Genomic DNA, 12,212 nt, shown 5'->3' with positions numbered 1-12,212 from the left:
CGTATCCGCACCCCCGTGACGTATCTCCCCCCGTCTCGGCCCAGCCCCGCGCTGCTCCAGGGCATTTTCTGCCCAAAGCGGCCGCGAGCCCCCGCCGCGTTCCGCGTTTTGTGGGTCGAGCAGTAAATTGCACCCTGAAATCTGCCACCGTAAATGCGCGCACGCTCTCGCCAGCATCTTCCTTTCCACTGACCCTGCTACAGAAGAAGCAGCAGCTTGGGGCAGAGGAACAGCCATTGAAAGATGCTGCAGCCATTTCCTTAGCAAACATCACCACAACCCTTCCCACCAGAAAAGCTACGCTGAATGAATCATTATGTCTTAACAAAGAGAGGTATGGAAACCGTCAATTTAGAGACATGAAACACATGCTGGAGCTCACCCTTGGCATTTCAGCTCCAGCAGTCATAGAATGGATTGTACTTAACGCAATCCATTGTGTGTTGTTACGGTAACGGCATCTAAAAGTCTCGTGCTAAGGCTGTCTTCCCGACTGAGGGAGGGAGAATATACACTAAGAAAGCCACCTTTTACCCAAATGCAAATTCTTTTTTTTAATAAAATAAAGTGCATCCCCTACAGAGTACAAGGTGACTACTTTTTAGTAGTAGTTTCTTTTTTTATATTTACAGTCATGCAATTTTCTTTTATTGGATTCTTGAAAGGCTTAGTTTCTTAATTCAAAGATACAGCAGAAGTTCCAAAATTGTCACGTTGTCATTTCTGAAAGACATGGCAAAGGTCAAGTGAACTGTAGACACCAAAATGGTTTCAGCTAGCTTAATTTCAAACATAAGACAACTAGATGCTTTCTCTATCCCTCTCCCCATTTTCCCTATTTCTGTACACATCTTATAAATACATTTATGAACACCCACAAATAACTGCCATCAAGCAATCTTTAATGATAAGGATATGATAATCAATGATAATCAAAATTAACCTTTGGGCACTGCTGAAGAGATTAAACGACAGCATGGCGTAAAATTACTTCCCTGCCTAAACCCGTGCATCTTGCTTCTAAACACCAGCTTGCAGATTTAGGTAGAATATTTGAAGCATTTGGATTCCAAAAGGTAAACATCACTTTGCAGCTCACAGTTCAGCAGTGATCACATACAGTAATTTCTGTAAAACACAAAACATATGACAAAGGAAGAGAATAAGCAAGTAAGCAGTGCCTCTTTTTAAAGTTATTTCTATGGATTCAGTGTGACTTTCAACTCTGTATGATGGTGGCAGGCTCTGGGTTTTTTCAGGCATCACCAGTATTGTTCAAAGCCCCAAATTAACATACATTGATGTTGACTTAAAAATACTATCTATGTAAACACTACATAAATACATATGCAAAATAAAGTCCATATCACATAAAACAGAAAATATAATATATATTCTATTGGGCGATGCATACTGGCATAGCAACAGTTTTATAACTATAATGTATTTCATAATACTATTTACAAGTGGAAGCAAAGAAAAACATTACCATCAAATACATTGATTTCATCAATTCTATGTATTTTTTGAAGACCGTCATTTGCAACAAAATGATCTGCAACTCCAGCTGCCTAGAAAAGGAAAGTGCTCAAGATCCATTTAGTGCAATAATGCTGGCTACAAAACTTAAGAGGAGAAAACATTTTAAGAACTAGTACCACATTAGCTAGTGGGACAAAAAAAAAAAGAGTTTAAAAATTTGATAAGGAACTTAAGGTTACACAGTGGACCAACAAGAAAAGAAAAATTCTCCAAAGTCAAGTCTTTAGATTGTCAGAAATCAGAAGCACCAAATGTACAATTTCTAACGGTATTTTGTTCCAGCTTCATCCTGAACATTCTTGGAGACAGCTGTCCCATAATCAAGGAAAAGGCACGTCACAGATATACCTGCAGATATGACACTACGTAAGCCCAGACGAAAGATTGTTCGAACAGACTCATCAATCTGACAATCCTTTACCTCTGAGAGCTTGAATTTGTAACTTCAGTAAGTGTTCCTCCATTTAAGTAAATACTAAGTAGCATGAAACTTGCTTCTGAAATAAAGCATCAAGGGCGCATGATAAAAACAAAGAGGTTCTTACAAGTTGTGCGTTATGCTTTGAGCACTGGAGTATAGTGATCCACATCATCTAAAAATTACGCATTATTTCATCTTGGCACCATAGATCAAGCATCAGAGTACTCAGGTGAACGGTCAAGTACAACTAATTTAAAAGGCATAACTCTCCAACGAAAACCCTTCTTCCGGACCTAAAGACCAGGTGAGCAAAAATAACCTCTACAGGGATGACACGCACAGCACATGTAAACACCAAAATGCCCACCAGCCTTGGTAAACCTTGGCTGCCTACCCAAATACAGAGACAGGCTGACAGGAATCCTAGAAATAGTTTAAACTTTATTTCTGCTTTCATCTTTGCTCTCAAGACTTAAAAGGCTCCTGGGCTTAACTGGAACTTGTAGATCTCACACATTTACCACCTTCCAAAATCAGAGTAATTAAGGATTCTCACAGATAATGAAACACAAAGCCTTTTTACTAGTTTCAATGAGATATGGAAAATGCAGCTCTAGCTGACAAGTACTTAATCACCAATGCCCATGCAGATTTTAAAATATCACAAAGTACAACTGTATTAAAAACACGGATGATGTGCTGCAAGCTTTCACACAAATGATTTTTCTTAACTTTGAGAGTAAGCTTCTACCCTAGGGAAGCTGATGTAAAAAGACACGCCACCCCCCCAAAGCTGGGTTACAGACAACTGCCCACTCTCCTGCTAAGTCATCACAAGCCCTCATAGTCTTAGTTAAAAGTCTTTTGTGTAAGGAAATATGCACATATTGGCAACCATCCCCATGGACCCCAGCCAGAACCTACAGAGCAGGGTTTGGGAGCCAGGCCGCTGCCGTTTCACCCCACAGTGGTTTCTTGGAGCAGTTCTGCTGGCAGGAGCTCTGCGCACCCAGGAACCCAGCTGTGGCACTTGACAGAGAACTTGCGCCACCCAAGGAAGACTAGTTGCTCTCAGCCTTTCCAAAGTTTTAAAAAGCACTCTCCAGAGGCAGGCCTACCATGGGCAGAGGCCAGGATCCACAGGTTGGCCTCATTGCTTTCTGAGGCCTGACAGGAGTCACCGCTGCCCTCGGCAACCGAGACTGGGTCACTCTGCCTAGCCCTGAGCCCCGAGATGGCACCAGATGCTGGCAGAGCACCACAGCCCCAGCTCTCCCACAGTGGCAGTGCCCACAGCAGCACATGCAGACGTGCAGCTCACTGCCGCCCAGGAGATCATGGTCACCCTGCCTGGGCACCAGACTTCTGGGTCCCCTGCCTCAGGCCGGACACCACGACTTGCGCCCCTGGGAATGATGGCACCACAGGGTAGCTGGAGGAAATGGCCCCATGCTGACACCACCATTTTCTGTTGCTGTGCTCCAGGGACACAGATGGGCCTTTTCCACGTCAGGAAAAGGATGAGCAGTGCCAGGCACTGCTGACTCACCCCTCATCCTCCCATAGGCAGGGGAAAGCTTGGCGTAGCCTGCATAGATCTTCTTGTCATTTGCCATGCTCACTGCTGCTGTCCCAGTGGCACATAAGCCCATCACACCACGATGGGGAGGCTGAGGGCAACACAATGAGGCAATGGAGGCTATGGCGGCTTCTCCCTTTATTCCATCCGTGCACGGGGCAAGAGCGGGCGCTGTTCCTCGGCTGGCAGCAGCTCCTCAGTAGGTGGCAACTCGTAGGTGACGCAGAGAGAAGAGAAGAGACAGCCCAGGAAGGACACCAGGCTGGCGAAGTACATGGCACCACTGGCACTGCCCACAGCTGCTGTCAGCGGCCCCATGGCCAGGGCCACAAGGATCTGCGCCAGGAAGTACTGGCAGCTCAGCAGGGAGATGTCAACGCCCAGCCCACGCCCCCCCCCGCCGGCGAGCCTACAAACTGCGGGGGACATAGCGTAAGGGGGTGCTGCAGGAGCCCCTCTCCCCTCCCCAGCCCGGGGCTCACCTCATGGCTCTGGTAGTAGTCGCACAGCAGGGAGTAGGGCAGCGTGCAGAGCGTGGCGAAGAGGATGCCATAGGTAGCACACAGTGACAGCACCACATAGACATTTCTGGAGAGCGTGGCCAGCCCTGTGCCCAGCCCAAAGGCCAAATATGCCACAAAGTACAGCGTCCGTGTGCTGAACTGCTCCTCCAACTTCTCCAGCACAGCTGCAAAACAATTGCACAGCATTCAGGGTGAACCGTGGCCCTCCCTGCTGCTAGACAGTCGGTACCCTAGGGGTACACCTTTGGGCTCCACAGCCCAGCCATTAAGGCAGCCACGTCTCAGCAGCAACCGTTAGGCCTTTGAGTAACTACCGGTTTGTACATGAGTGCCAAGGAGCCCTTCCAAATCCCACTGTCATGCTGCGGCCTTGATGCCCTACCTGTGTGGAGGGCACAGCAGAGCCAAAGCCTGGCAGTGGCCCTGTTCCAGAGGGGTAAATGGGAACTGTTGCAGGGGGGGAGAGGGGCAGGGCGGACACATGACACGCATGAGAAGGTGCTGGGGTGGTGTGTGACACCAGCGTGCTCTGCTTGGGGGACACAGGCACTGACTGCTGCACCGGAACTGTGCCTATGGTGGCTGTGTGTATGTCTGGATTCAATGTACACTGAAAATACCACATGTGAAAGAAACTATATACCAACAGAGATGTCTTTTCACTGGACTGTTGACCTCATCTGCTGTCAGTGCAGGCCAAGCTAACTAGCAGAGAAAATACAGTGAAAAAGAACACTCTGCATCAGCACTTCTGCTGTGTGGTAGGCTATGTGCAACACAAATGCTAGACTACTTGTTGCAGAAACACTGCTTAAGGAGCAGGTGCATCTTTCTCAAAGCAGTGGCTAAGATGGCTGTACTAAGTACCTGAATAGAATGCAGCACTGAATGCATAGATGCACATTCCCCAGCAGCCCATGGTGACCCCAGCGTTGTACTTCTGATACTCATCTGAGCTGTGAGGCGCTTTTGGATTTCCTTGAAACACTACTTCTCCCATGAAGTCGGTATAGAAAAGTAACATCCCCTCAAATGAAAGCCATCCTGAAAGAAGCCAGAAGTAACCTATTAGGATTGCAGAGTATCTGTTTCCTCTTGTAAGCTTATATGGATGCTATTAGCTATATTACAAATTGCAACCTGAAGACAGGTTGTACAATGTTGTACATAAGATTCAGCCACACGTATCAGACTGCTGTTCCCCATGCATTATGCTACAATGATTGTCAAAGACATTCAGGATTTTAAAGACCAAGACTTAGCCTTTGAATTCCTAAGTGGAATCCTACAGACTGACTGCAGGCCACAGAAAAGTGGTTTAAGAAGACAGAAAAATAGATTACAGCATTCTGAGCTGCCTTCAGATTTTGACAGGACACAACGCTCGGTTTCACAGAGTGGCTCATCATATAGTCATTTCGAGTTGCTGTTGCGCTCTCACATAGAACTGGAAGGAGCGCTTCTTACGTCAGGGTTGCAGACTCTAGAGCGCCTCTGACACAGTTAAAAATTCCTACTCACAAACCAGCATTAAGGCCACAGATGCAGGCAACCTCTTAATTCCTTTTCACAGCCAATGAGTATTACCTACCTGTTAGCTTCTGTCTAATTTTGTGTAATCTGGATTGCCTGCAAGCCCTTCCTAATCATCAGTCACGCACTGGTAAGAGTAAAGGTAACAGCACACTAGTTACAGGCACTCCTGCAGTGTCGTATTCCGCGCCTCCTCGTGGCCTGTGCTGGGACCCCTACACACATGCTGTCAAAGTGAGGAAAGTGAATGCCAGTTTGTAAGCAGAAAAATACAATCAATCTCATCTTTCTGGCTCAGTAATGCTAGTTTCAGGGTTTTTTTTTAAAAAAAAAAAAGAAAAAAAGAAAAAAAAAGAAAAAAGGGTCGATAGTTTCAAGTTTACTGGCATTTCTCATCCTGGTGTAAACATTCAATTTAACAGATGTGCTGCTTTAGGCCACTGTAGGAATGTAGCTTTACTGTTTTGTTGTTTTGTTTTTATTTTCCTTTCCCAGTGTTCTAAGAAACTAAATACCATAAAGTACCTTATTGGTGAGTATATGTGGAACAAATCATGTCTTCTCTAGTTAACAGCCATTGTAGCAATAGATAAAATAGTTAAAAACATTCACCCGAGGTAGACTACTTCACAGCGAAAGCAAGACGGCGCTTTCTGAATACCTAGGAAGTGGTTGATGCAGAGGTTACGAAGAGCCTTGGGCATCTGGCAGATGGTCGAACAAAGAAGTTTCACAGAGAGTGGTTGCTCAGAGGTCTCGCCTGATCCGTTCAGCTGGCTCTCATACTTAACACCATTCAGCAAGATATTAGCAACCTGCACCATAATAACTCCCAGGTCAACAAACACAGTAAGAAAAATCCAAAGATCCTTTGAGCAAACCTATGCAGTATTACGCACCTATCTGATCATGTGAAAGTTAAACTCTGCTGTTGCAGTATGTTGACTCGGAGATTAAGAACAGTGTATGTAGCTAAGCTCCAAGTTCAGCCCTGGAATGAGCATTAAATGGCAGCACTGTGCTGCAGCTTTCAGCATGCTTGAAACAGTACTCTTCACTTCTCTAGGGTATTTGGCAACCACATCCGGATGATAGCGTAGGGAAGGCATAAATTCCATTGCATTTAATAGAAGCTGTACCCACATTTAGGCGAATTTGGTTCCTGAGGTTTTAGAGACATTGAGGAAGAAGAGGCCGGTTTTAATTGAAACACATTCTCACTGCTTGCTTACCTTGATGCTCTATCTCTGTGTGCACAGTATGTAAAATCTTGGCCCTAACAAAATCTGCTCTCACAAACTGGGTCAAAGTGGAGCAACAACAACAACCAAACAAAACAAACAAAACACCAAAAAAACACACCCCCCACAAAAAAAAAACCAACACCAACAACCCACACTCCCCCAAACAAACAACAAAAAAAACCCCACATAACAAACAAACCAACCAACCAAACAAACAAAATAAAACCACAGAGGACAGTTTACCTCATCCCGGATCATAAAAAAATGGGCCAGCATACAGAGGTCTCAGACATTCCAAGTTATCACCAACAGTGGGAGGTGCAGTCAGAGTCCTATCCCTGGGTAAGGAAAACCTCACCTCCCTGATGGAACCAGATGTAATGACTGCCATAAGGAGAAGCTCATGGGAGAATTCTACCCCTGGCCCTATATTGCGGGTATTTCTGTGGAAAGGGAAGATACAGGCTCAATAAAAATGTGTCTTTTTCTGCTCTCACGTGGTAGCTCCCTGGATGGTCAAGAAGGGCCAAAAATACTGACCTAACTTTCACACATGGCCTGGTGAGAGCAGAATGCTCCATCTTAACAAAGACAGTAATTCACATCCTACACACTATTTTACTGATAAAGTCATAGCAGGTATGCTGTTTCCACAATGACTTTTATGAGCAAACTGTCACAAGCAGTCTTTAATGATGAATTTGTGCACCACACATTTAAAATTATATTAAGAGATTAAATGAACACTCAGGCTTACATGGTTGTATCATTGATTTTCTGCCCTTACCTGTTGGCTGAAGGTTACATTTCGTCTTCTGCTATTTTCTGGACAGTGTCCTGTTACAATATCTGGAATGGCCAAGGTCTGAGGTCTTTTCAGGATCCCTGATGACCGTGGCTTTACTGCATCCAGTGAGCCCACCCTCAGTGCCTCGCCATCAGGCCCTGGCATTATGATGCTCTCCCTTTCCTCCAGAACTCCATTTTCTCCTTGGTAACAGCCATCAGGCACCCGAGGAAAGCTGATGCTGACAGGCTGCCTGGGCAAGCTAGCTGGAAGGGCTAAGTAACTACTGTGCCCGCCTGTAAAACAGTCTATAAGCACACTGTCAATATTTGAAGTTCCAAAAGATGATGCAAACTCATTAATTCCCGTCAAGGAATTTTCTCTGCTGACAAAACTGCCATATTTGGGTGTGAGTGGGCTGAGGGGAGAAACAGGACTCGTAAAACTGGCATATAAGTGAGTTGAGTTATGAGAAGCAAAGTGTCCATTTACACCCTCCTCAAAGAACAAAGGTGGAGAAGGAGGGAGAGGAAGACTTGGACTCTTCATCACCTTTTTCTTCATGCTCAAGGACCTTAAGGGTCTTTCTGGAATGCTAATTAGAGTCAGCACAGTAGTGATACTCAGTATAACTGAGGTGAAGATATAGATGACGCGAAGTTGCCCTCCCACAGCTTTTCCAAAGCCGGTTTTATCCCAGTGTATTCCTCCAACAACATAACCAAAGCCACCTCCAAGACCTGGTGGAAAAACAGAGTCAAGATTAACTTCCCTAGCCAATCCTGGAAGTCAGTAACAACATAGCACCATTTGTCTACTGATTCGCGAGTAGAATCCGACACATTGCTTCTGTTTTACTACTCAACTCCTTTTCAGTTCAAATGTGGTAATGAACACAGTTATCCATACCACAAAGACAGTCTGGACGTACAAAAACGGTACAGAAAGAGGGAGAAGGTCAGTGCTGCAAAAAGTGATGATACAAATAATTAAAAGTAGTACTTCTTTCTTTGCCAAGAACAAACCACTTTACCTTCAGCTATTTCAGTCCATAAAACAGAAGTGTCCACCAGCCTCGTGGTAAGGCTCTGCAATCAGTCAGCTAAGACTGTTTTCCTGAAAGTAAGTGAAAATCCATTTTCCTTACTCAGTTAGAGGAACACAGATCCAACTGCGCCCAAGACAGACCAAATCACTTCAGAAGCATAGCAAGCTCATTACTCAGTAACGTGTTGACAGCATATAAAACTGCCACTGTATTACTAGCAATGAAAACAAAAGTTCTGAGGGCACCGGATACCTCTCTCACTCCATTCACAGGCTGAAAGCCTTATGACGCTATCCTTTCTTTCTTACAAACACATTCAAAAGCGTGAAACAGTCTCCTAATGGAGAGGAAAACTACACTAGGGCAGTACAGCAACTGAAGATGAAAGCATTGAGGGATCATAGCGCCTAGTATGTGCTTTCTCTTCCCATAGAGTGACTACAAAACACATTTTCCACATCTGCATGAAGCTGAACCTCCTCCCTTGAGGGATAATTTTGTTTCCATAGAAGTTACACAAGGGACTTTCACGTGAACAACCTAGGACTGTGGGGTTTTTGGCTGATGATAGTTACCAAAGCCTTTTGGTAGTAAGCAGAAGTTTGTCTTCAAAGTTAATTACTGCTGCCTCTCCAGGTATTTGGTTATTATGCCTACACAGGAAAAGACCAGTGATTTACACTCTGCTTTCTCATAGTGGGGCCTGTATACTTAGGGTTCACGTCACCCAGGAAGCACCAAGAAAGCATACCTGCTAACAAAGCGTGGATGTTGAGGCCCCTGTCTTGATCCACTGGGCTGCATACATCCATCATGTAGGCATGACTGGGATTGTCTGCTGAATCTGCACTGAAGTCCATGAAGACAACGCCACAGACCGTAAGAATGATACCCCATTTGTGGTTATATGCAGTGTCAGACAAGGCACTCCCTATATCTTTGCCATTCAGCATAAGTGAGAGCCCAAGCAATGCTCCTGGGAATAAAACCAAAACAAAATTAATCAATCGACTGGTTGTAAGCAAAAAAACTTGCATCACTCCATGCTCTAAAAGCATTATACTACCTGCACAGCCCTGTAGCAAGTACTACTGCTCTTGTTCAGATCACCATAGTCTGAGGAATGAGCATGGCTCATAGGATATAGATAACCCATTTCCACTGTTCGAGGTTACAAATGTCTGGAGTTGGTTTTGACCCAAGAAAAACATTCTTAACCCTCAAAACATCACGTCTTCAGACTCTGATAAGAGAAGTTTTTTGTGTGTGGATCTCTGGCTGCCAAAGCATCACTTGGGCTCCACTTACCACCTTCTTCAGACCCACAATATCCAACACTTCAGAGGCATTTTATTCAGCCTAATCCCACAGGGAATGTCACAGAAGACAGAGGCTCAGTGTTTCTACTTTATAAAGTGTTACACCCATCGTTTCTGAAAGACGCACCTACTGCTAAGACCAAAATGAAAGGTCTTCTCCTCCCAAATCTTGATGTGCATCTGTCACTCCAGGCCCCCAGCAAAGGCTGTAGCAAGAACCCTAGAAAAAAGGAATCGCCAATAAGTAGCGTTTTTCTACAAGCCTGCTCCAGAGGAGTTAAAACAGGTAGCTTAAAAGGTAATTAAAGGCAGGACACCATGGCATAGTTACTATCACCAGTCGGTACTAGTCACTCAGGTGCACACACACAGTGTACTTCCTGGCTATTTCCCAGGTCAGGGACTTAATAATGTAATGTACCTCTGCTCATTATCATGGCAGTTCCCTCTGCATCACTGATACAGCAGAGTTTAACACCAAACAAAGAGTAAGAGTACAACAGTTATATGCTCTAAAGGACTCTGTTCCTTACAAGCTATTTAATTTACCCTATCTTAGATGGGAAATCCCCTGCAGAATTAGTTTGGAAGATAGCAGGAAGCAAACATGCGAGTAGAAAAGGTGCCTGTATTACTCTGGGCCAGCCTGGGAGCAGGGGCCTACTTACTCTCTCCTTCCAAAGCACACCCCGTGAGTTAAAGAGCAAAGAGAACAAAGTGGTTAATAGCCCATCCTATGGTTCTTCCCATTGTAATGGATACAGTCCCAGCCCTGCTTCTGTGCTAAGGTTAATAATCCAATGCCCTTAATAGTAGTAGTCAACAGTCTTTTATCACTGGAACACCTTATTTGTTTAAGAAAGTTAAACAGGAGAAGGTAATCCCACTCTGCTTTTTTTACACACCCTTGAGAACTCTCTCTGTGTGCTTTTTTTCATAGGAACATAAATGGATACACTGATCCTCTTTTTAAAGTTTTTAAATATAGGATCGGAGTAAGCAAAGCTTACCCTCGCACAAGGTGTAAGAGGTTGAGAAGCCATCAAAAGAACAGATCTTTTGATCACGCTGTGCCCATTTCAGGCAAGACACAGCAAGAATTATTCTCCATCTGGTTGTCTAAAACTATGGCTAGTGCTTCTTAACCTGAAGAGCACATAGAACATACTTGTGATCAGCTGAGGTAGAGAAAACAAAACATATAACCCTTGTGTAGTGGAAAAAACAAGAGGGAAGAAATAGTGTAAAGAAAAGTTACCTAATATAGGGCTGATGAACCACACCATTCCATACAGTTGGTCTGGAAGCCCCATCTGAAGCAGCACAGGGGTAACGTAGGCTGTTTCCATGGCATAGCTGAACTCAAGCCCAAAGAGAATGCACCCATTAAACAGGAGTTCTAGGAAAGACCTCTGAGGCTGGAGATCTCCAAAGTCAATCAGATCAATAGGACATGGAGTATTTGGTGGTGGCGGCGGCGAAGGGCGGATGTGTCTTCTCCTTTTCGGATGTCTCTTGAAGTTGTTGGCCCGATGACTTATGTGCCGTGTGACTGACCCAGAATAGCCTGGAACTTGTGACCTCCAGATTTCCTGAGAAGTCATGCTTGGCAAGAGTGCAGCATCGCTGACAGGGGTTGTTGCACATGGTGGAATCATCACAGGTAGGTGTCTGGAAGAAAAATAGCTCAGAATAAAATGGTTGAGTAAGAAAAACTTTGCTTAATTTCATTTACTGAAATTCAAGCCATTTCTCAACATTTCACAAACTGAGTGCAGACTTCTTATCAGTCACAACCTTTTCTCTCCATCTCTCGACTCAAGGCATATAAATTTTATGGGCATGTCTCCTCCATCTCTGCACAAATAAGACACCAGAGATCCTATCTTGGTTACACAGGCATTGCCTACCATCATCGGGGATTAAGATTGAAATATTTAAAACAATTAGCAGTCAGACACATCACACTTCCTAGGAGTTCCCATAACAGGAATGGGTTTACTTTTATCTGCAATTCATTCGAGCTAAATCAAGATGAATCACAACCTCAGTTTAAGTGTACAATAATACAAAGCTGTGGCTTGGCTGCAGATCCAGACCCCTGCTGCAACGTGAAATCTTGGTACTGATTGGTACTGATGCTACCATTTCCGATGCCTGCGCAGAGACCAAGGCTTAATGCAAAACTTTTTTTTTGCAATGATTGAGTTTGGTT

General features: G+C 44.5%; 1 protein-coding gene across 1 annotated transcript; it reads right to left on the bottom strand.

Moving 5' to 3' along the window:
- Positions 1-3,680: 3,680 nt before the first annotated feature.
- Positions 3,681-11,664, bottom strand: SLC45A1 (solute carrier family 45 member 1). Its single transcript, XM_029085595.1, has 8 exons — positions 11,256-11,664; positions 10,125-10,217; positions 9,430-9,654; positions 7,631-8,370; positions 6,261-6,414; positions 4,934-5,110; positions 4,014-4,230; positions 3,681-3,951 (listed from the first exon to the last, which is right to left on the bottom strand). The coding sequence occupies exons 1-8, from the start codon at positions 11,653-11,655 to the stop codon at positions 3,681-3,683; spliced, it is 2,277 nt and encodes a 758-aa protein (XP_028941428.1). The 5' UTR covers positions 11,656-11,664.
- Between the last annotated feature and the right edge of the window lie 548 nt (positions 11,665-12,212).

Source organism: Antrostomus carolinensis, unplaced genomic scaffold (assembly GCF_000700745.2).
Source record: "Antrostomus carolinensis isolate BGI_N321 unplaced genomic scaffold, ASM70074v2 scaffold43216, whole genome shotgun sequence".
Classification (NCBI taxonomy): Eukaryota; Metazoa; Chordata; class Aves; order Caprimulgiformes; family Caprimulgidae; genus Antrostomus; species Antrostomus carolinensis.
The sequence above is the reverse complement of the archived record's forward strand: the minus strand, read 5'-3'. Positions and strand labels throughout refer to the sequence as shown.

Excerpts from the sequence above, each read along its gene's own strand:
- SLC45A1 (XM_029085595.1), bottom strand. The coding sequence starts at position 11,655 with ATGATTCCACCATGTGCAACAACCCCTGTCAGCGATGCTGCACTCTTG. Across the intron at positions 10,218-11,255 it reads GTTCATCAGCCCTATATTAG|GGTTCTTGCTACAGCCTTTG; the intron begins GTAACTTTTCTT and ends CCTTTTTTCTAG. Across the intron at positions 8,371-9,429 it reads CATCCACGCTTTGTTAGCAG|GTCTTGGAGGTGGCTTTGGT; the intron begins GTATGCTTTCTT and ends TTTTTCCACCAG.